Source organism: Tursiops truncatus, chromosome 11, assembly GCF_011762595.2.
Source record: "Tursiops truncatus isolate mTurTru1 chromosome 11, mTurTru1.mat.Y, whole genome shotgun sequence".
Classification (NCBI taxonomy): Eukaryota; Metazoa; Chordata; class Mammalia; order Artiodactyla; family Delphinidae; genus Tursiops; species Tursiops truncatus.
The window spans coordinates 25,858,801-25,883,540 of NC_047044.1; the positions used below are offsets into that span (position 1 = coordinate 25,858,801).

General features: G+C 42.7%; 1 protein-coding gene and 1 long non-coding RNA gene across 7 annotated transcripts in view; both read left to right on the forward strand.

The window, feature by feature from the left end:
• TMCC3 (transmembrane and coiled-coil domain family 3) overlaps positions 1 to 24,740 on the forward strand; it is a 315,420-nt gene that overhangs the window by 232,747 nt on the left and 57,933 nt on the right. Inside the window, exon 1 of one of the 4 annotated variants that reach the window (XM_019952208.3) lies at positions 13,947 to 14,194. The exons of the other annotated variants lie outside the window; for them this stretch is intronic. Coding sequence (XP_019807767.1) covers positions 14,117 to 14,194 — 78 coding nt within the window. The 5' untranslated portion in view covers positions 13,947 to 14,116. Of the gene's footprint in view, positions 1 to 13,946; positions 14,195 to 24,740 lie in introns of those variants that run through there. 4 annotated transcript variants of the gene reach the window in all.
• Positions 14,208 to 21,063, forward strand: LOC109552936 (uncharacterized). 3 transcript variants are annotated; one of them, XR_012324255.1, is made up of 3 exons: positions 14,208 to 14,610; positions 18,980 to 19,116; positions 19,228 to 21,063. It is a non-coding gene; the product is annotated as an uncharacterized lncRNA (long non-coding RNA). The 3 variants fall into 3 exon arrangements; XR_002179855.3 differs by lacking the exon at positions 14,208 to 14,610 and adding an exon at positions 14,617 to 14,843; XR_002179856.3 differs by lacking the exon at positions 14,208 to 14,610 and adding an exon at positions 14,860 to 17,476.

Consider the following 24,740-nt stretch of genomic DNA (forward strand, 5'->3'; position numbering starts at 1 on the left):
GCCCACGAGTGCAATTGCTGAGTCAAATGGTATTTGCGTGTTTAGTTTTATAGGAAAATGCCAAAGTATTTTCCAGAGAGGCTGTACCGTTTTGCAATGCTGCCAGAACTGTATGAATTATCTAGTTTTTCCATATCCTTGCCAGCGTTTAGTGATATCACTATTTTTTATTTTAACCATTCTGATGTCTCATTGAGGTTTGTAGTATGTAGTGATGTCTCATTGAGGTTTTAATTTGCATTTCCGTAATGGTTAATGACATTGCACATCTTTTCATGTGTTGCTTGCCATCTGTTATCTTCTTTGATGAAACGTGTTTTCATGTCTTTTGCCCATTTTTCAGTTGGATTGTTTATTTTTTTACTACTGAGATTTGAGAGTTCTTTATATATTCTGGATACTAATCCAACTAATTTGTTGGATTGTGGTTTTGCAAATATTTTTCCCCATCTGTATCTTGTCTTTTCATCCTCTTAACAAGGTCTTCACAAAGTAAAAGTTTTTCATTTTGATGAGATAAAATACATTTTTGTACTACTTTTTTTTTGCGGTACGTGGGCCTCTCACTGTCGTGGCCTCTCCCGTTGCGGAGCACAGGCTCCGGACGCGCAGGCTCAGCGGCCATGGCTCACGGGCCCAGCCGCTCCGCGGCATGTGGGATCTTCCCGGACGGGGGCACGAACCCGTGTCCCCTGTAGCGGCAGGCGGACTCTCAACCACTGCGCCACCAGGGAAGTCCCATTTGTGTACTTCTTAATGTAGTTTCATGTCTACAGGGAAGATAAATGTTAGAGACCAGTTTCCTGAACACTTGAAGTCTCCCTGTCGAATCCTCTTTAAGATTCATTGCTCTTGAGAAATCAATTGCATGAAATTGTTGCGTTTTCTAAAAAAGGAATTTTAGAAGGCAAGTTCACTAGCCTGCAGAGTTTGAGTCTTTCTACTTTCCTGTTTTCATCAAAATCTTGGCAAGTGGAAGTTTTGAGCTTCTGTGCCAGATGATTGCTAATGCTAAATAAATAGCAGTGATTGTTTTCTTACAGTCATATAGAACATGTTATCTTAAAAATTAAATATAAACATCAGGAGTGCTCATTTCCAGTTGGCTGTAAATCAGGCAGTTAAAATTAGAAATTCATATTCGCCTCAGCCCTGGAAGCTTCTGACCTGCAGTATAAACAAATTTTTATATAGATATAAATTTTAAATTAATTAATTAATTAACTTTTGGCTGTGTTGGGTCTTTGTTGCTGTGCGCAGGCTTTCTCTAGTTGCTGAGAGCGGGGGCTACTCTTTGTTGCAGTGCCCGACCTTCTCATTGCAGTGGCTTCTCTTGTTGAGGAGTGTGGACTCTAGGCGTATGGGCTTCAGTAGTTGTGGCACGCAGGCTCAGCACTTGTTGCACACGGGCTTAGTTGCTTCGCGGCATGTGGGATCTTCCCAGACCCGGGCTTGAACCCGTGTCCCCTGCATTGGCAGGCGGATTCTTAACCACTGCGCCACCAGAGAAGTCCCTGAATAAATGTTTAAAATCTGATTTATTCTTCTCTTTCCACGCTCTGTCCTTAAATCCTTTGGGGGAAAAAAAAAAGCCTTCTGTATTTTTTGTCCTATAAATTTTCCCTGCAGAAGGAACACTTTTCCTATATTATTAAATAAAAATGGAATATGAAAGGAAATTCACTATCCTTTACTTTATAAGAGGCTTACATTTTCATCTTTAAAGTCAGACTTTCCTTTATGTTTATTTCCTTCTCCCTGCTATAATGACACGAAGCCTAACATACCTAAGGAGCTGACTTTCACCAGGAGACCATTTTCTTCCTTTGCCCTACCACTGTACCAAGGATGTAACTATCCTTGCATCTCTAGCAACTTTTTTTTGGCAGTCTGTCTCCCTGTCTAAATGGGATGGCCTTTCAGGATCGGACCATGTCTTATTTGTTTTTATAATCCCCAGCACCAAGAACAGAGCCCATCAAATGAAAGGTGCTCACTAAGTAATTTCAGAGTTCACAAACTTCAGTAACCAGTCAGTATCTGAAAAATGGCAGCGTTCATTGTTCAGCAAATTTTCATCCTTACATATTGTTTGCTCCAACCCCTTGAGGGCAAAAGCTATCTTTTGCTTACGTCTTACTCGTTTCTTAAAACCTTATTGCTTGGAAAATAACTAGGCATTTCATAAATGTAGAATCTATCCATTCATACTCAGCAAGTATGGACTGAATACATGATACTATGTTAGGAACCAGGAATATACACACTTACCTAGAAGGTATTGTCTTTTCCTTCAGGTAACCTACAATCTAGTTGGGGGGAGGGCACCTATAAATTACCACATAAAATATTTAAATAGCATGATAAGATATTATAACTTTTGTGTTAAAATGAGAGGTACAGAATATAATTAGCTAAAGAGTCTGCAGGAGGTCATCTGGCATGGACTGACCAAGGAAGGCTCTCTACCTAGTGGTCTGAGAAAATCCTCTGCCCCCACTAGAATTTTCTGCTCACTTTCCCTCTATTCATGCTTTCCGCATTTCCTGCTTTCTCTTGAAATACCACCCTTTTCATTGTTTTCTTTCTACCCAGACCCAGCATTGAATGTTGTATTAGGATTTTTAAAACGGGTTTAAGTAAAAAGAGGAATGCCTTGCCTCCTATAACCAGAAAGGGGGGTCTAACCACATCTGACGTGGTGGGTCGTCTGCCATGATGGCAGCCAACGATTCTCCCATCCCTGTATGCGCACATTACTCCCTACTCCTTCCATCAAGTGGTAGATACTGTTTCTCTTCCCCTTGAGTGTGGGCTGGACTTTTGACTCATTTTGACCAGTAGAATGTGACAGAAGTGGTATTCTGCCAGCTCCAGGCTAGGCCTTAAAGAGGTTTGGCACCTTTTATTTTTAATCTCTCAGAAACCAGTCACCATGTAACGAAGTCCAACTACCCTGGTAGAGAGGGGGGAGCACTGGAAGAAGAGACTATAAAATATAAAATATTTTGTTTAAATGTATAAACATATACAAATAGAGACAGAGACCTGGCCAGCCCCATGCATTCCAGCCACCCCCATTCCTGTAGGTGCTGACATATGAGGGAAGCCATCTTGGATACTCCTGCCCCAGACAGTGTTAGAAGAGCAGAGAAAAGCCATCCCCCTTGGAGGCTTGCTCAAAATGCAGAATCATGAGCAAATGAATGGTAGTCGTTGTAAGTCGGTATGTTTTAGGGTGATTTGTCATGCAGCAATAGATGGTGGAAAAAGCTGGATCTAGTGCTCTCACAATTCAGTAATGAGTCTTTCTCCTTCCATGGCTCTGTTTTCCTCTTGGAGGAGGCTGTCTTTGTATGTCTACCACATACAGCAGGGCCGCCCACCATAGCAGCAGGCTTATAGTCTACCAGCTTAACCATGCCTACTGGAAGGGCATAGTTCTTTCCCAGTAGTTACAGCAAAAGTCTCAGGGGAAACTCTGATTGGCTCTGACTGGGTCACATGTCTATTTCTGCACAACTTACAGTGACTCTGATTGGCCAAGGCTGGATCATATGCCTCTTCCTGGAGCCAGGGGTCGTGCATGGTCAGCCTCACCTAAACCTCTTGGACTGAGGGTGGGGGTGGGATGGGTCCCAAAAGAAAAATCCAGGCAGTATTTTGAGAATAATGGACTGGATGCTAGGCAGACAAAAACAACAAATATGTACTGTAAGAGTCAAGTATAATCCTACCTCTTTTTTTTTTTTTTTAAACATCTTTACTAGAGTATAATTGCTTTACAATGTTGTGTTAGTTTCTGCTGTATAGCAAAGTGAATCAGCTATACGTATACATATATCCCCATATCTGTTCCCTCTTGCGTCTCCCTCCCACCCTCCCTATCTCATCCCTCTAGGTGGTCACAAAGCACTGAGCTGATCTCCCTGTTCTATGCAGCTGCTTCCCACTAGCTATCTGTTTTACATTTGGTAGTGTATATATGTCCATGCCACTCTCTCACTTTGTCCCAGCTTACCCTTCCCCCTCCCCATGTCCTCAAGTCCATTCTCTAGTAGGTCTGTGTCTTTATTCCTGTCCTGCCCGTAGGTTCTTCAGAACCATTTTCTTTTTTTAGATTCCATATATATGTGTTAGCAAAGGGTATTTGTTTTTCTCTTTCTGACTTACGTCACTCTGTATGACAGGCTCTAGGTCCATCCACCTCACTACAAATAAATCAATTTCGTTTCTTTTTATGGCTGAGTAATATTCCATTGTATATATGTGCCACATGTCCTTTATCCATTCATCTGTTGATGGACACTTAGGTTGCTTCCATGTCCTGGCTATTGTAAGTAGTGCTGCAATGGGCATTGTGGTACATGACTCTTTCTCAATTATGGTTTTCTCAGGGTATATGCCCAGTAGTGGGATTGCTGGGCTATATGGTAGTTCTATTTTTAGTTTTTTAAGGAACCTCCATACTGTTTTCCATAGTGGCTGTATCAATTTACATTCCCACCAACAGTGCAAGAGGGTTTCCTTTTCTCCACACCTTCTCCAGCATTTATTGTTTGTAGATTTTTTGATGATGGCCATTCTGACCGGAGTGAGGTGATACCTCATTGTACTTTTGATTTGCATTTCTCTAATGATTAGTGATGTTGAACATCCTTTCATGTGTTCGTTGGCAATCTGTATGTCTTCTTTGGAGAAATGTCTATTTAGATCTTCTGCCTGTTTTTGGATTGGCTTGTTTGTTTTTTTGATATTGAGCTGCATGAGCTACTTGTATATTTTTTATTTCCATTTCTCTAGGAGGTGGGTCAGAAATGATCTTGCTTTGATTTATATCATAGAGTGTTCTGCCAAAATGTTTTCCTCTAAGAGTTTTATAGTGTCTGGCCTTACATTTAGGTCTTTAATCCATTGTGAGTTTATTTTTCTGTATGGTGTCAGCGAGTGTTCTAATTTCATTCTTTTACATGTACCTGTCCAGTTTGCCCAGCACCACTTATTGGAGAGGCTGCCTTTTCTCCATTGTATATTCTTGCCTCCTTTATCAAAGATAATGTGACCATATGTGCATGGGTTTATCTCTGTGCTTTCTATCCTGTTCCATTGATCTATATTTCTGTTTCTGTTCCAGTACCATACTGTCTTGATTACTGTAGCTTTGAAGTATAGTCTGAAGTCTGGGAGCCTCATTCCTCCAGCTCCATTTTTCTTTCTCAAGATTGCTTTGGCTATTCTGGGTCTTTGTGTTTCCATACGAAGTGTGAAATTTTTTGTTCTAGTTCTCTGAAAAATGCCATTGGTAGTTTGATAGGGAGTGCATTGAATCTGAAGATTGCTTGGGGTAGTATAGTCATTTTCACAGTATTGATTCTTCCAATCCAAGAACATGGTATATCTCTCCATCTGTTTGTTTCATCTTTAATTTCTTTCATCAGTGTCTTATAGTTTTCTGCATACAGGTCTTTTGTCTCCTTAGGTAGGTTTATTCCTAGGTATTTTATCTTTTTGTTGCACTGGTAAATGGGAGTGTTTCCTTCATTCCTCTTTCAGAATTTTCATCATTAGTGTATAAGAATGCAAGAGATTTCTGTGCATTAATTTTGTATCCTGCTACTTTACCAAATTCATTGATTAGCTCTAGTAGTTTTCTGGTAGCATCTTTGGGATTCTCTATGTATAGTATCATGTCCTGCAAACAGTGACAGTGTTACTTCTTCTTTTCCAGTTTGGATTCCTTTTATTTCTTTTTCTTCTCCCATTGCTGTGGCTAAAACTTCCAAAACTATGTTGAATAATACTGGTGAGAGTGGGCACCAGTATTGTTCCTGATCTTAGAGGAAACACTTTCAGTTTTTCACCATTGAAAATGATGTTGGCTGTGTCATATATGGCCTTTATTATGTTGAGGGAGGTTCCCTCTGTGCCTACTTTCTGGAGGGTTTTTATAAATGGGTGTTGAATTTTGTCAAAAGCTTTTCTGCATCTATTGAGATTATCATATGGTTTTTATCCTTCAATTTGCAAATATGGTGTATCACATTGATTGATTTACGTATATTGAGGAATCCTTGCATTACTGGGGTAAATCCTGCTTGATCATGGTGTATGATCCTTTTAATGTGCTGTTGGATTCTGTTTGCCAGTATTTTGTTGAGGATTTCTGCATCTATGTTCATCAGTGATATTAGCCTGTAATTTTCTTTTTTCGTGACATCTTTCTCTGGTTTTGGTGTCAGGGTGATGGTGGCCTCGTAGAATGAGTTTGGGAGTGTCCCTCCATCCGCTACATTTTGGAAGAGTTTGAGAAGGATAGGTGTTAGCTCTTCTCTAAATGTTTGATAGAATTCGCCTGTGAAGCCATCTGGTCCTGGGCTTTTGTTTGTTGGAAGATTTTTAATCACAGTTTCAATTTCAGTGCTTGTGATTGTTATGTTTATATTTTCTATTTCTTCCTTGTTCAGTCTCAGAAGGTTGTGCTTTTCTAAGAATTTGTCCATTTCTTCCAGGTTTTCTATTTTATTGGTATATGGTTGCTTGTAGTAATCTCTAATGATCCTTTGTATTTCTGCAGTGTCAGCTGTTACTTCTCCTTTTTCATTTCTTTTTTTTTTTTTTTTTTTTGTGGTACGTGGCCTCTCACTGTTGTGGCTTCTCCCATTGCAGAGCACAGGCTCCGGATGTGCAGGCTCAGTAGCCATGGCTCATGGGCCCAGCCACTCCACGGCATGTGGGATCCTCCTGGACCAGGGCACGAACCCGTGTCCCCTGCATCGGTAGATGGACTCTCAACCACTGTGCCACCAGAGAAGCCCATCCTTTTTTCATTTCTAATTCTATTGATTTGAGTCTTCTCCCTTTTTTTCTTGATGAGTCTGGCTAATAGTTTATTGACTTTGTTTATCTTCTCAAAGAACCAGCTTTTAGTTTTATTGATCTTTGCTATTGTTTCCTTCATTTCTTTTTCATTTCTGATCTTTATGATGATTTCTTTCCTTCTGCTAACTTTGGGTTTTTTTGGTTCTTCTTTCTTAATTGCTTTAGGTGTAAGGTTAGGTTGTTTATTTGAGATGTTTCTTGTTTCTTGAGTTAGGATTGTATTGCTCTAAACTTCCCTCTTAGAACTGCTTTTGCTGCCTCCCATAGGTTTCGGGTTGTCATGTTTTCATTGTCATTTGTTCCTAAGTATTCTTTTATTTCCTCTTTGATTTATTCAGTGATCTCTTGGTTATTTAGTAGTGTATTATATAGCCTCCATGCGTTTGTAATTTTTACAGTTTTTTTTCCTGTAATCGATGTCTAGTCTCATAGTGTTGTGGTCGGAAAAGATACTTGATATGATTTTAATTTTCTTAAATTTACCAAGGCTTGATTTGTGACCCAAGATATGATCTATCCTGGAGAATATTCCATGAGCAGTTGAGAATAAAGTGTATTCCGTTGTTTTTGGATGCAATGTCCTATAAATATCAGTTAAGTCCATCTTGTTCAATGTGTCATTTAAAGCTTGTGTTTCCATATTTTCATTTTGGATGATCTGTCCATTGGTGAAAGTGGGGTGTTAAAGTCTCCTACTATGATTGTGTTACTGTCAATTTCCCCTTTTATGATTGTTAACATTTGCCTTATGTATTGAAGTGCTCCTGTGCTGGGTGCATAAATATTTAAAATTGCTTTATCTTCTTCTTGGATTGATCCCTTCATCATCCAAGATCATCCATCATCCCTTCATTATTATGGAGCGTCCTTCTTTGTCTCTTGTAATAGCCTTTATTTTAAAGTCTGTTTTGTCTGATATGAGAATTGCTTCTGCAGCTTTCTTTTGATTTCCATTTGCATGGAATATCACTTTCAGTTTGTCTGTGTCCCTAGGTCTGAAGTGGGTCTCTTGTAGACAGCATATATATGGGTCTTGTTTTTGTATCCATTCAGCCAGTCTGTGTCTTTTGGATGGAGCATTTAATCCATTTACATTTAAGGTAATTATTGATATGTATGTTCGTATTACCATTTTGTTAATTGTTTTGGGTTTGTTTTTGTAGGCGGTTTCCTTCTCTTGTGTTTCATGCCTAGAGAAGTTCCTTTAGCATTTGTAGTAAAGCTGGTTTGGTGGTGCTGAATTCTCTTAACTTTTGTTTTGCTTGTCTGTAAACATTTAAATTTCTTCATCGAATCTGGAATCTGAATGAGATCCTTGCTGGGTAGAGTAATCTTGGTTGTAGGTTTTTCCCTTTCAGCACTTTAAATATGTCCTGCCACTCCCTTCTGGCTTGCAGAGTTTCTGCTGAAAGATTAGCTGTTAACCTTATAGGGATTCCCTTGTATGTTACTTGTTGCTTTTCCCTTGCTACTTTTAAGATTTTTTTGTATTTAATTTTTGATAGTTTGATTTTATGTGTCTCAGCGTGTTTCTCCTTGGATTTATCCTGTATGGGACTCTCTGTGCTTCCTGGACTTGATTGACTCTCTGCTTTTCCATTTTAGGGAAGTTTTCAACTATAATCTCTTAAAATATTTTTTGAGTCCCTTTCTTTTTCTCTTCTTCTTCTGGGACCCCTATAATTCGAATGCTGGTGTGTTTAATGTTGTTCCAGAAGTCTCTGAGACTGTCCTCAATTCTTTTCATTCTTTTTTCTTTATTCTGCTCTGCAGTAGTTATTTCCACTCTTTTATCTTCCAGGTCACTTATCCATTCTTCTGCCTCAATTATTCTGCTATTGATTCTTTCTAGAGAATTTTTAATTTTATTTAGTGTGTTGTTCATCATTGTTTGTTTGCTCTTTAGTTCTTCTAGGTCCTTGTTAAACGTTTCATGTATTTTCTCCATTCTATTTCCAAGATTTTGGCATCATCTTTACTGTCATTACTCTGAATTCTTTTTCAGGTAGACTGCCTATTTCCTCTTCATTTGTTTGGTCTGGTGGGTTTTTGCCTTGCTCCTTCATCTGCTGGGTATTTCTCTGTCTTCTCATTTTGCTTAACATACTGTGTTTGGCGTCTCCTTTTTGCAGCCTGCAGGTTCATAGTTCCCATTGTTTTTGGTGTCTGCCCCCAGCGGGTAAGGTTGGTACAGTGGGTTGTGTAGGCTTCCTGGTGGAGGGGACTGGTGCCTGTGTTCTGGTGGATAAGCCTGGATCTTGTCTTTCTGGTGGTCAGGACTGCATCTGGTGGTGTGTTTTGGCGTGTTTGTGACCTTATTATGATTTTTGGCAGGCTCTCTGCTAATGGGTAGGGTTGTGTTCCTGACTTATTAGTTGTTTGCCATGGAGTGTCCAGCACTGGAGCTTGCTGGTTGTTGATTGGAGCTGGGTCTTAACGTTGAGACAGAGATCTCTGGGAGATTTCTCACTGATTGATATTATGTGGGGCCAGGAGGTCTCTGGTGGTCCAATGTCCTGAACTCGGCTCTCCCACCTCAGAGGCTCAGGCCTGACACCTGGCCGGAGCCCCAAGACCTTGTCAGCCACACGGCCAGGTATGTGGGGGAGTTTCTTGGCTTTTGGGAAGTCTGAGGTCTTCTGCCAGCATTCAGTAGGTGTTCTGTAGGAGCTGTTCCACATGTAGATGTATTTTTGATGTATTTGTGGGGAGGAAGGTGATCTCCACGTCTTACTCCTCCACCATCTTGAAGGTCCTCTCTGAGCCTCAGGGCCCTGGGCCTCCTGCAGCCCGTTCCCGGCTCCCGCCCACCCAGCCCTGTGCTGATGGCAGCATTGCGGCCACTGAAGTCTGGGCACTGGACAGGTGCCTGCCAAGCCTGGCCGCTCCGGGTCTGAGGTTGTCTGCAAGCTGGTCTCCAGGCCCCCGGCCATCCTCAGCCCGCTTCCCACCACGGTGGCTGCGGCCAAGCTTCCAGAAACGCCATACCTCTTTTATGAACCTTTTCTCATCATTCCAAACTTTAAACTCTTACAGCTCAAAAGACCTGTTCCAATTCTTTTGTGCTTAGCCTGTGCCGCCTTATTGTGCCACTTACACTTTGGAAGTAAATTCTTATTTCACACCCTAGATTTTGTACTTTTGTCTTCCTTATTGTTCTGACTGCATTCGCTACTTTAAAAATTGTGATTTTTTAAAAAATTACTTTTTTCATAGAGGCTTTTGGAGGTTATTATCAGAGGCACAAACAATTTCTTACATTGAAGAAGAATTGAAGTGTTCTGTCTGTCTCTGTCTCTCTGTCTCTCTCTCTCTATGGGTCTGACAAAATCCTGGGCATTGCCTCCAAAAGAAGGTGCATGGTCTCTTTTCCCCGTGGATCCTAATTCCAAATAGGAGAGCCAAATGGTGATCAGCACTGCTTGTTTTCTTTCTTTTCTGGGGAGCTTGCTCTTGTGCTGTTTAATTTGGGCTTTTAAAAACATTATTTTGTATGAGTGCCCAGTAGAGCAGCTTTTGGGCAACTAGCTTATAAAATAGATCTAAATGATCTAAAAAACAACATCCTCTGTTAATTAAAACTGAAATGAGCCTAATAAAATTTTAATTCATCCTTTTTACGGAGGGTCAGCATTTCCAGAATGGAGCTCTTCTAAGCAATACCAAGACAGTAATAGAAATGGAAAGTATATGACTGTTGTCACACCAACCAATGCCCAACCTTGATTTGTCAGGGACCTTACTTAGGTCTGCCCTCTCGAAAGTTACACACAGACACAGTTACACACACACATGTACACACATACACTTGAGCAATATAATTTCTATAGTCCTAAGTACCTGGAATAAATGAGGTATCAGGCAAATGGGGGAGGGGAACCCAGAGATAGACTCTTATAGATCTCAGAATGGATCTTTATAAGATTAAATTGACATAAAGACTTAATAATAACAGACTGTCTTGCCTTTGTATCAAAATTTATACCTGTAAAAGTGCTATTACTTTTGTGTATTTGAGATGATACCACCACCACTGGTGACTTAAATCCAGGATTAAGAATACCATCATTGCATGTGTCCTTTGAGTCTTTGTTGTCTTTAAAATTTTAAATTATGAAATATTGTGTATGTGTGTAGGAGTGAATACATAGCCAGTATACCAATAGTCTTTCATTAGGGAATTCCCTGGTGGTCCCAGTGGTTAAGACTCCATACTTCCAATGCAGGGGGCCCGGGTTCTATCCCTGGTCGGGGAACTAAGATCCCACATGCTGCGCAGTGTGGCCGAAAAATAAAAAATAAATACATAAAATAATATTCAAAAAAATAGCCATTCATTAAATATGGCAGTATTTATAATCTTGTATTCCTCTCCTACTGTATCCTTCTTTAGCCCCCACCAGAGGTAAATACTGTCCTGAAATTTGTGTATAGGATGTTCTTACGTTTCTTAATAGTTTATATATCTTAGGGCTCCTAAAAATTGTCATTTATCCTTCATATTTTAACTTTATCTGAATAGAATCTCACAACAGGTAATTTTACGTGGCTTGCTTTTTTTGTTTCTCAGTATCGTTGGTGAAATTCATCCATATTGATTTTCTTAGCTCAAGTTTTGTTTTTATTATTTCTTTTCATAAGCAGAAGTTTTAAAACGTTAATGTTGTTGAATCTTTATGCTTTTTTGTGAACTGCTTTTTATGACTTGAGATCATAATGATATTCTTCCATTTTCTTCTGGCAGTTTTAAAAATTGTGTTTTCTCCTTTAGGTCTCTAACCTATCTGGCATTGATTTTTTGTGTATGCCTTGAGGTAGGGATCCATTTTTTTTTTTCCCCCAAGTGAAAAGGCAGAGCACGTCACTCCATTCCTTTGCTTAAAAATTTCCAAATCTTCCCATTTTCCTCAGAGTTCTTAAAATGGCCTAAATGGCCCTATGTGATCTAGTCCTTTGAAATGTCTCTGATTTCATCTACTGTTGTTCCAGAGAACACTAGCCTCCTTGCTCTTTCTTGAACACTCCCAAATGTTCCTGCTTCAGGGCCTTTGTACTTGCTGTTCCTTCTTTCTGCAGTGTTCAGATATTTACATGGCTGGCTGTCTTTTTCCCAAGTCTCTGCTCAGATGTCACCTTATCAGGGAGGCCTTCCCTGGCCACCCTAGCTAAAATCACACACGCGCACTCACATTTCATATCTCTCTTCTCTGCTTTGGAGTAACTTACCTGAAACACTCCCTGGGCCTGGTGCAGTTGTATCATATACGGTGGGGGGTGGGGGGAGTATTTTAAAGTGTTGATTTAATGTTTTGAACGGTTTTAGGATTGTATGGGCTTTTCTATTTCTTCTTAAATTAGTTTTAATAAGTTTATCCTTTTTATTTAAAAATATATCTTTTTATTTTACTTTTTGAATGGTTAATATATGTACACAGTTCAAGCATTCAAGTTTAAAAAACATATACAGTGAGAAATTAATCCCCAACCCTCCTTTTAGCTACCTAGTTCCTCTCTCCTTCCATCAGTTTCTTGTCTATTTCCCTAGTTTCATGTTAATCCTCCCAGAAATATGCTATGCATATTTAAGCATATACATATATTGTTTTTATATAAATGGTGGAATACCACATATATTATTCTGCACATTGCTTTTTTCACTTAATTGTATATGTTAGAGATATTTCTGTAGCTATACATAGAGAGCTGCCATTCTATTACAGGTACCTAACACTCCACTGGATGCCTGTATCATAATTTATTTATTGCGGTGCACGGGCCTCTCACTGTTGTGGCCTCTCCCGTTGCGGAGCACAGGCTCCGGACGCGCAGGCTCAGCGGCCGTGGCTCACGGGCCTAGCCGCTCCGCGGCATGTGGGATCTTCCCGGGGCACGGGGCACAAACCCGTGTCCCCTGCATCGGCAGGCGGGCTCTCAACCACTGCGCCACCAGGGAAACCCTATCATAATTTATTGATACTTAGTCTCCTTCTGAAGGACATTGAGGTTGTTCTCAATTTTTGCAGTGGCCTTCTAACCAGTGTCCCTTACCCATCTTTAATCAGTGTTTCACACAGTTATCAGATATTTCCTCTTCTTAAATTTCCATCCTGATACTGTCATGTCCCCATTCAGAAACCTCCAGCAGCTGCCCAATACCCAAGAATAGGGCTGAACTTCTTAGCCTTGAAAGTAGAGCCCTGCACCACATGGTGTCCACCTACTTTTTCGTCTTTCTGTTCCTGAAGAGACTCTCTAAACTGATGACTTGAGGTTTTCCAAATGTACCCTTGTTTTTATGCTCAGTATTTTTCTTCTGCCTGCACTTCCCTCCCTGCTCAACGCATTGAAGGGGAGGAGCACATCCCTCCTTCCTTCTAGACTGGTCATGTGCACTGCACTTTAAATATTTCAACTCAGTCTGCCACTAGTACACCCTTCATAACCAGACCAGGTGTTCTGAATGTCTCTTCTAGACGCCATATTTCTTGTGAGCAGGGACTCTTCCCTGGAAATAGGGAATACTAAACTGAAAAGATATGTCTTGACTTTTAAGCAGCTTCCAACATAAAGGTGAGCCAGACATGCAAAATTAAAATACACAACACCACAGATCGTTGTTTAGGGGGAAGTGTATTCTTTGCTCAGTGGAATCAGAAGAAGAAAAATATGTGCTTAAAAAACCCCCCAAAAAACAAGAAAACCCAACTCTGGTCCCTACTCCAGGGCCTGGCACATAGAAGATGTCCCGTAAGTGCATTTGGAATAAGAGTAACACGAAAGGAAGCATTTAAGGCAAGCCTCACAACATCTTGCCAAAAATCCATCTTTTATCATAAACATACAGATTAAGTCAACAAGTAGTGGAGATGTCGCTCATCTCTTGAGGAAAAAGGGCAGTGTGGGAGGGGGTGGAATCAAGTTTCAGCCAGGGAGGGAGGCAAACAGCAGCACCTGGAGAGTAGTCTCGTGCGGGCGGGGCGCGCAGGGGGAGGGGCGGAGAGGGGAAGGGGGAGGAGACTCTTGCGTCCCTGCCCCGCCTCCCCCCCCCCCCCCCCCACCCAAGGCGGCGGCGGCGGTGGCGGCGCAGGGCGGCCGCCAGGCTGTCTGTAGCATCTGCGGTAGCCCGCGCCGCCCCCTGGCCGAGGCTCACCCCCGGCGAGCCCGAGCCCGAGCGCGGCAGGCAGCTCGCGGCGCGGCGGCACGGGGCCCCGGGAAAGTTCCCAGCGCGAGCGCCGAGATGCCGGGCAGCGACACGGCGCTCACCGTGGACCGGACCTACTCCGACCCGGGCCGGCACCACCGCTGCAAGAGCCGGGTGAGAGGCGCGCGCGGAGTGGCGGTGGGGGCGCCCGGCCGAGGGGCGAGGCCGGGTGGGCTTGGGCTCCCGCGGGAACGACGTCGCCCTGCGCGTTTCTCCGCCTCCCTCCCTCTCTTCCCGGCGGCCCCGAGTCCGGGCTTCCCCGCTCAGTTCGAGCTGACGGGCTTGGGAAGTGGGGAGTGGGAGCCCGGCCCGCGGTTCCGAGATCCCAGGTCCCCCTCCCGGGCGGGGGTGGCGCAAAGCACCGCCCGCCGTCCTCTTCCGCTCGTCGGTCCCAGCACGCCCGGGTCTCCCCGACGGCCGGTGCTCCGCCGCCCTCTCTGCCAGGCAGCGCCCGCCGCGCGGTGGGGGACGCGAGGGGATCCCGCCATCCGCGGCACCGTGTTCGCGGAGGACGGCCTCCTTCCCTCTTTGTAAGCTCCGGTGCTGCCGCCGCGTCTCCGCAGCCGTCGGGGATTTTGGGCTCGGGGCTGGTGGCCGGAGCCCGCGCGCTGCGCGCGGCCGGAGCGCGGAGGGGCGGCGGACCAGCTTCCCGGTTTCCCGCGGCCGCTCCTCCCGGCTCTGCCCCAGTGAAAAGTCATTCTGCGCGCTGCTTCTTCAGAGTTTTTAGCCGTGCGGAGCCGGCGCCCTCTCCATTGTTTGCAGGGTAATTTGCTGTTGCTGATTTTGGCTGTGGGCGAAAATAGCTTTTCAGAGTATGCAGCGGAGACGAGCCGTACAGTGCTTGAACGTAGAGGGAGGCCTCAGCCTGAGCGCTGGTCCCTCGGGGATACCTTTATTCTCCTGAGGTGTTCAATCCTCCAGGCTCGACACTTCACTCTCCCCTTGGCTGATTGAAGTGCCGTTTAGAACAGCAGCTCCTCCACCCTGGCATTTGTTCGGGCGGGGGATACCTGGGGGTGTTCTTTGCTCTGACCGCTCACTTGTCCGATCTCAGCCTTTGAGTGCCAGCCTCCCTGCATCAAGTTCACGGAGGTAGGGTCGTGCTCGCATCGGTTAATCAGTTTAACAGAATGATTTAAATTTTTTCGGATTAAATATATTTAGTGGAATAATACTTACCTCCTGCATCCAGTTCACTCTACCCTCCCCCCAAATAATTCTCTTAATCTTTTAAACTTTCTTTAAAAGTTCCATACAGTTTGTCATGAAAATAACTAGAAACTCCATTTGGAAGAAAACATTGATAAAAGATCTTTGGTTACCTACAGTTAGAAGTTTTTGGAGGGATGGCTGCTGGTGAATACAGTGTTAAATGCGAAGAAAGGTGAAGATCTTTTGCTAACGCGTTTGTAATTGGGAGGGGTGGCTCATAATGTTGTAGCTGACAGAAGAAATTTCAGATTTGAAAAAAAATGTGGAAGCTGGGTTTCTCTTGTCACAACTGTGGTGATCTTCGCGTAAACAACAGGATTAGTAATCTTTGAGGGATGGATGGCTCACTGAGCCCATTTAAGCAATTTGGCAAAACTCACGGAACTTTCCAAAACTCACTCTTTTTACTACTGAGATGGAAAGTGGCAAAGCAGATGTGTAAGTCAGCTGAAGACTTTATCTCTCCTGTATCTGCCATTGTTCCATTTCCACAGCCATTTTTTCTGTTAAAGGACTGCAACCTTATGTGAAGGGTGTTTCTTATTTTGTTTAAAATTCTACCCACAGTATCAAACTACTACATTGTTTTGTTAGCATGGAGATACCTGGTTTTTATATAGACCGCGTATTAAAACTGAGTTAGACATTATATGTACTGATTATTCTAAATGAGCTTATTGGGCAAATGAAATCTGGTGAGGGCTGGAAGAAATTGGATCAAAGAAGGCTAGAGCTTCAGTGGACAGGGATCACAGGTTCTACAGCACTGATGATGCTGAGATCCCCGTTTAAACTTCTTGACTGTCTGCTTTTAGGGTATTTATTGTTGAGACAGTGGGGAATAGAAAGAATGAGTGGCATTTTTGAAAACTCCTAAGAGCCTTTCTCAAGTGGGGCTGATGTAATTTTGGTCTGTCCTGAAGGCAGCAATAAGTCTGCTGTAATGAAGGAAAGGTAGCAGTAAGTTTCCTGTGCAGCAGGTAGCCCATTAGATGATTCTAATTCCTCTTTTGTGGAACTCACTTAGATGTAGCTGTAAAGATTTATTTTCTTTACACTTCGAATGTGTATAATGCCGAGGGAAAACATCAAGTGGCATTAAGGTTTAATTTCTTGATGTCACCTTCTTGACTTAGCAATAAACCATCTAGTACAGGATTTAAAAATAACTTTTTTATGGACTCATTTGGTAAATGAGCTCCCCTAAAAACACTATAATGAGAACTGGAGGTGCATGTGAAGAGCTGATAAACTTTCAGAGATATGCAGATTCCTCCCAGGCAGGGGCTAAGACTATGAGATCAAGTTCTCGGTTACCGAAAGGTCATTTTTTGAGTTCAAAATTGATACTTTGTTGAGAAAACAGGGAACATACACATCTCTCTTGCTGAGCTTGTTTAAGCCTTTGAGACTGGAATAATAATGAGGCAGTGTACTATTTTAACAGTGTACAAGTCTATTTTTACAGCCAGGTGGATTAACCTAAATTTTTCCCCCCTCAGTGAAAATTTAATATAACTGATGAATTCTGTGGTTGTCTCTAAGCTGACAAGTCAGGATCGTTCACATTTTTAAACTTCATCTGGGTAAAACTCAGAAATGGTACATGTTAAAACTCAATGCACTCAATGTAATATCCCTCTGCTTTAAAATAAAGAGCGTCTGTAATTAGAATCCTGCTTTCTTTTTTTATGTCCTAGATAGTTAAAGCCTATTATCTTTTTATTTATTTATATTTTAAAAATATTTATTTATTTGGCTGCACTGGGTCTTAGTTGCCGCACACGGGATCTTTAGTTGCGGCACGCGAACCCTTTGTTGCGGCATGTGGGATCTAGTTCCCTGACCAGGGATCAAACCCAGGCCCCCTGCATTGGGAGCATGGAGTCTTAGCCACTGGACTACCAGGGAAGTCCCCTATTATCTTTTTAAGAATATAGGCAGTCTGCTTTCTAGACAGCAACTGGTCTTTATTCATCAATTATGTCTGAATCAAATTTTTGTTAGTCCTAATTTTAAATGTCCTAAAATACCATCTTCAGCCACTTGGGTATCAGTGGTGAACAGCTGTGGCCCTGGGAGCAGCAGACTTGGATCGTATTCTGGCTCTTCACACTTCCCAGCTGGGTGACGGCTGGAGCAGGGTCTCACCTTTCTGAGCCTCCAGTTCCCCATCTATAAAAGGTGATAATAATCCCTACTTTGGGGAGTGATTATGAGTCTTCAATAAGAGAATTTGTAAAAACAATGGTTGTGTATACTCAGGTATTAGCTGTTTTTCTCCATATATGTAAGGTGGATAATTTTTTTTTCTTGCTCTGTTGATACCACTAATCAGAACTGCTAGTTGTCCTGAGTGCCTGCCTTCCCCCCATCTCTAGTCTGTCAGCCATGCCACTGGATCTTTGACATTTCTCTGGAATTGGTTCCTTCCATGTTCCCCAGTTATCCCACCTTAGTTTAGCCACTTAAGACCTCAGGAAGAGATAACTGGTACGTTAGCTTCCTCTTTGGTCTCTGATGTCATCAACTTCTATCCATCTAGCCTGCAAGGACCAGACTGTTCTGTCTACAGAAGCACTTTCATTGGGCTGCCCGCAGAAGACAGATTCTATGCTAGTAGTGCTGCTTCCTAACCATGTCACCTTGGACCTTATAGTCATCCTAAGTCTTAGTTTCCTCTTCCACACCATAGAGGTGTTGTGAGTAATAAATGAGTAATGTCTAAAAATGCCAGGTCCACAGTGACAACTCAATAGATAGTGGCCAGTTTTTGTTATTACTATGTAAGACATATTCATAAGCTTGGAAATGAAAAGACTCTAATTTTGTGAATATAGAATATAGAGACTTTTCTGGCACTTTTAGCATTTGGTACCTCCCTCCATTGCACATTCCTCATCAGTTGATTGTTTACATGTTTATAGACTATAGACACTGGCACTTTGAGAGCAAGAAGTTTCATTCAGCAAATATTTGTGAGCACCTTCTCTGGGCTAGCTGCAGGCATCAGGAATATAAGGGTGAATGAAACAGTCTGGCCCCTCTGGAAACTTAGTATCTGGTGAGTGTATCTTATTTATACTTGTGGCCCCAGGAAATACCCTTCTCTTTTACAGGAGGAAATGATGATAGTAAGTAGCCTCTAGCATCTGAAGTAAAACCTGTGTTGGGCATGGTTGCTACCTGCAGTACATCTTTATACATGCTGTGGTTTGGAAATTGATCCAGAATTGCACGATGAGTAATGGCCAGAGGCAGTCAGGAAGAAGCGGATGTCAGATCCCTTCTCACCATGGAAATGGTTGGGCAGTGGTGTAGTAAGTTGAGTAATGGCCAGAGGCAGTCAGGAAGAAGCAGATGTCAGATCCCTTCTCACCATGGAAATGGTTGGGCAGTGGTGTAGTAAGTTGATGATCGCATGCTTACTCCCTGGGCAGGAACCGGAGTGAGTGGAAACTGAACTTCTGTTGTAGGTGACACTGACCTGGTGAAGTGGTAAGCTGAGTAAGTGATGTGTGAGTACACTTTTAATCAGTGATTTGTTTTATTCTCAAGAGTTAATTAAAGGAACGGTGAATAGATGAATGTCCAAGTCAGAATTTTCTTAAGTGCAACACGAACGATTGATGCGGTGCATGTTTTTTGAGCGATGCTTTGCTGCAGTCTCACTGGTTCTCCCTTTAGATCGGAGCGTACTGCAGTCCACCAGCATGCTTGCTTGTCACATCCACTGTAGAACACCAAAACAGCTCCTACCAAGTTGGATCGCAGGACTTCTTTGCTTCAGATCCACCGCCTGGATTTCCAGGGCTGCTCTTAAGGTCAGAAATCAGCCTCATCTTTCTAGGTGGATATTGCCCAAGTCTTAACTTAGGAGAGGCTGTAGCTTTCAGCCCTGCTGTTTCTTAACTGTGTTTTCATGTTTTCAGCAGAGAGGCGGGTGGTGAGAGAGAAGAGAACCATGGATCACTGTACTGTGAATCAGAATGAGGACTTCACATTCCTCAGAAAAGGAACGTCATAGTTGTGCATGATCTGTGCATAATCCAGCTGCTTCCACTGACTTGGGGGAGGGAGATGTTACTTGAAGGAGAATGTAGTGTGTGTGTTGATTATTCCTCTGTAAGAAGGCAAAAAGTACGTAAATGAAGAAAAGAATGCAGCAATGGTGATAATAGCCAACGTGTACCAATTCCTTACTATACACCAGGCACAATATTAAGCACTTTAAATGCACTACCTCCTTAATCCTCACAATATCCTATTTATAGTTCCATTTTACGGATGAGGAAGTTAAGGCCCAGATGGGTTAAGTAATTTGTCCAAGGCCCTGTGGCTATTAGGAAATGGTGGAACCAGGGTTTGATGAACCCAGATCTAATAACAGAGCTGGCATTTTAACCACTTCCCAATCTTGTGCTTTTGAGCTGAGTATTGGAGAGCAGCTCAGTCTTATTTTATTTTTTTGTCTGCGTTCGGTCTTCATTGCTGCATGCGGGCTTTCTCTAGTTGCGGCGAGCTGGGGCTACGCTTCTCACTGCGGTGGCTTCTCTTGTTGCGGAGCGTGGGCTCTAGGCGCGCGGGCTTCAAGTAGTTGCAGCACGTGGGCTCAGCAGTTGGGGCACACAGGCCCTAGAGCGCAGGCTTAGTAGTTGTGGCACACAGGCTCAGTTGCTCTGCAGCATGTGGGATCTTCCCGACCAGGGATCAGACCCGTGTCCCCTGCATTGGCAGGTGGACTCCTAACCACTGCGCCACCAGGGAAGTACGAGCAGTTCAGTCCTAATAAGCCTGCTGATTGCTTGGGGATGGATTGCTCAACTTCCACAGGGTGCCCAGCCAAAATTGTGCGCTCGGGATTCTTAGGACACAGCACTTTGCCAGTGCTTTGCAGATAGTTGTATGTTCCCAGTAAGCATTTGGAGAATGCACGATTTATGAACTTTTTATAATGCCTAAGATGTAAGAATTTTGACAGTAGTTGGGGACATCTTCAAGGCTGTTAAATAAGCTTATGATTTAAAGACATTGTCAAGGAATCTTCTACCTGGTCTTTGGTCTCTGGAGGATGAGCAGTTGAAGTACACGAGGGTCGTTCCTCCTTGTGACAACTGAGTCACGTTCTGGCCTCACAGGATCTCCCTGTAGGACTTGAACTTCACTGAGCTGAAGGCATACGCTTCTCATACTTAAGGCAGAAGGTTGGTAACTTAGACTCAAAGGTTTCCCCGTGTTAGAACTGAAGGAGAATTCAGACATTAACTCCAGACCATTCCACTTGCAGAAGTAGGAAAGTGACATCCAGCCAGACTGTAACCGGTGAAATTACGTAACTAATACAGACTGATTAGGACTAACCATTATACCAGCTTCTCTCTTAGAAGAGAATTTCTTTAAAGAAAACTGCTTAAAACATTGTTAAATACCAAGTTAATTGCTAAGTTACGTGTGATAAACATCTCAAAATTGAACTCGGGTGAAATGGGAATTTCTAACTATTTTCAGTAGAGAATTAATTGATGAACAGATTTAAAATTTTGTGATTTTTAGGTGAAAAAGGCTGACTTTGAATGATTTAGTGTTGGGCCATTATCCTTCTGAATTTATTTCCAGATTTTTGGTGGGGCTGGAGTGAAGAGGAGGGGTAACAGTTCATATATCAAACTACTTAGCTGCACTGGATCTGCCGCCACTTTTTAAAAATTATCTTTTCTGAGGTCACTTTTATTGTCATTTTTTTTTTTTCAAAATAAAGTTTTGAGAAGTGAGTTCATCTTTGTCTGACCTTCTACCTGTTGGGTAAGGGTAGTGGGAAAAAACATATACCACATGCAGAAGTCTTGGAATATATCATATACGGACTTCACTTAGAATTCATCCCCAGTCTTCTGTCACCTCTGAAGCTCTCCGTTCCTGTGAGTCTCTTTTGAGAGCATCTTCCAGCACCAAGTGGCTTTGGTATATATAATTTCCATATAACAGAGCCTGTAAACACAAACCGAAAACATCATCTGGTTCTTCGCTGAAGAAGTAGTCATGTGCTGCAACCCCGGGGGAAGACGGGGATGGGGTCCATCGGCCTTTTGAGAGATGGCACGTCCAGTGCCCATCCCAGGGACATGCCTCCCTGAGTGAAAGTGTGTGTGGTTCCTGTCTTAACATGCTGACTTGAGAGCCCAACCTAGGTGTGGCTTTACCCCAGCGTACCCAGATGTTCCACAGGCACCTCGAAGTCTGTGTGTCAGACTTAACTCGTTCTCTCCAATCCCCCGCAATTCCTGATGAATACTTTTCCCATACAGCCAGCCCCCAAACTGGATGCATGGGAAGCCCTGTCAATCAGCCCCCCTCGTCCACCACATCCAGTGGTTTACTTCTTAAATTTTCTCAACCACTTTTTCCTTTTTATCCCCAACCTCACTTAACGCAGTTTACTTCTAGATTTGAGGGCTGGAGTGAAGGGTTCAGAGTCTGGACTTTGGAGCCAAGCTGGAATGTCAACTTCTCCACCTACCAGCTGTGTGAATGACTGTGAGAAGTGGCATTGGGAAACCCATCACAGCGTTTGTTGTTCTGACATTGAGTCATTCTTTGTCTACCGCAGAGTTCCCCAGACTTCACTCATTCCCACGCCTCCTCCTAACAGCTTCGGGCCACCTGTACCCTTATTTACTTAATATTTCTAAATCAATTCACTCCTTAAAATTTTATCTTTACAGTATCCATGTGACTACTCTAGCTGAATACTGTCTGGGCCTCTGAGGCCTGCAGCAAAGATGAAAAAGATTAGCAAATGCGGGAGCTTTGTCAGGGAGCTGTTAGTGCAGAACAAGACTTTCTCCTGGACTGAAGCAGCTGTGTTGGATTGAGGACTGTTTTCAAGGGACTGACTCGCTCCCGGTGATTCTGTGTGTTTAACGCTTTCATTTTTGTCCTCCTAAAATGATTCAGAATCATTGAGGAAAACACTGGTGTTCATGTATCATCTCCCTTCCTTTATGAAACAGTTCTCTTAGACCGTCTGCCTAGAAAATGCTTAGAAATATATATATTTTCTTCTCATGGATTGTGAAAATTTGAATAATTGAATGTTTTGGGATGAACAAAAGTGCACCCTGTTGAGTTGAAGACAGTCTTGTCTGGGTAGGGATACTTGGGAGAGGTTGGGAAGACAAGAGTTGTGTTCCAGGCTGTGTTTCTAGTCTTCCCATGACCGAGGGAAGGCCTGAGGCTAAAGAATGGATACCCAGAAGATGCGGATTCTTTGGGAGATTCAGGCAAGGACAGAAAGTGGGTGGAGAAGAAATTTAAGCTCTGTGTTTCTCTGAAGTAAAGTTGAATCTAATTAAGCTGTATCTGTAGGCTTGTTGTAACGTAAGGAAACTAAATGATGCCTTGAGCTGCATCCTTTCTCAGAAAATCTGATATAAGCACTTGTCCAAAAATAAAGTCTGCCCTTAGTGAAAGCTATGCTTCAACACCTCGGTATATTTACTCATGTGTGTGCAAGTGTGTGTTGGGACCGAAAGTCCCTCTTTCTCTGTCTTTGTAAAGATGTTGTCATAATCCAGAAGGCTTGGAACTCGGCTTCAGTGGCGTACTATTTTAATCTCACTAATTGGAACAGGTGGCCTCGATTTGAGACTGAATCACTAGTTGGCATCGATTTTAATTTATCTGAACATATGAGGCCCATTCAGTAAGAGCTGTTCAGGCTGTGCATTGGCATCAGGCAAAGTGCTCGAAAGCTTCAACCATTAAAAGCACAGGAGACAGAGGAGGGTTGAAGAAACGCAGTCGAATAGTTTGCTGCTTTGACTCCATTCTTAAATATTGGGTGAAGAGCTGTAAAGGAACGTGGTTAAGGAAAGCTTGTCTAGATGCTTGAGACATCTGCTTGTAAATATTTCTCCAAGTGAGGAAGATGTCTTATGTACGTCCTTTGAATCCACCCCACAAGCTGGCATGTTTCAAGAGGACTTCATGCTGTCCTCCTGGCTCTGTAGGTCTCAGCACATCGACAGGCGTGAGGTGAAGGGGTGTGCCTGGGCGACTCAGCTTACCGCAAGTGCTCAAGTTGAGGTACCTTAAGACACCTCTCGTGAAATCATGCATGGTCTCCTGATCATGAGCTTCTCCAGCTGGACCACTGCTTTATTTTTAGAGTAACTGTATGCTTTGCATAGTGTCTTGTCAATATCTTGCTTTAAATCCTTCAGCAGGACAGAATCCCAGCTTCTTACCCTGACACCAGAGCCTCTTCATCTGACCTTTGTCTTTCTCCCTCTCTCTGCCCTTGAGCTCTGGTCTCCTTTCTTTGTGGGCTCCTGTGCCTCCCCTTTCTGCCTTGGGCACTTGCTTCATCCTCTCACATGGGGATGGTTATGTTTTTTATCCAGACATGGAGGGTGGTACGAAGTTGGGGCTTGTGAATACTGACCGAAGGAGTGGGTGTGGGTGTGCTCTACAGGACTTCAGAAGCTGGAAAGTGTATTCTACTCTTGATCCGTATCAGTGCAGATTAATCGACCTTGTTATAATTGCTGTACAGGACTCCACTATATGGGTATTCCATAATTTATTGAACCATTTCCTTACTAAAGGATACTTGTATTACTTCCAATCTTTGATTATTATAGGCACCTCATTGACTGCCCTTGGCATGCTTCTTTTCCCACGCGTGAAGAATATGTTAATAGGCTAAATTCTTAAACGTGGGATTGTTCATCAAAGGGTGTGTGCGTTTTAAATCATGCTATTGTGAAATTGAACACCGCCCCTGTGCAGCAGAGAGCGAAACTGATACAGTTTATGTTACGGTCAGCGTATGAACATGCCTCAGCTCACATGTTTCCGACACACAGTGTACTGTCAAGTTTGTTGATCTTCACCAATCTGGTAGGTGAAAACTGGTACCTCATTTTAATTTATATTTTTCCTGATACGAATGAGGTTGATTGTAGTTTTAAATTTTTATTTTGAAATAATTACAGACCCACAGGAAGTTGCAAAAAAATAGTACAGAAATGTCCGTGTACCACCCCTCTACCCAACCCGGATTCTCCCAAGGGTTACATCTTATGTAATTGTAGTACAATGTGTTAATTATATTTTCACACACTTAAAAAACATTTGTCTTTATTGTGAACTACCTGTTTATGTATTCTGGCCATTTATCTATTGGGTTATTCATCTCTTAGTTTGATTTGTAGAAGTTTCTTATTAAGTAGGTTGTTTGCACCTACATTTTTTCCAGTTTGTCATTTCTGACTGTTAATTTTCTGTTGCATAACAAATTACTACAAATCTAGCAACTTAAAACAACACCCATTTATCATCTCACGGTTTCCATGGGCCAAGAGTCCAGACCCAGCTTACCTGCATCCTCTGCTCTGTTTCATCAGCCTAAAATCAAGGTGTCAGCCAGGCCCACAGTTTCGTCTGA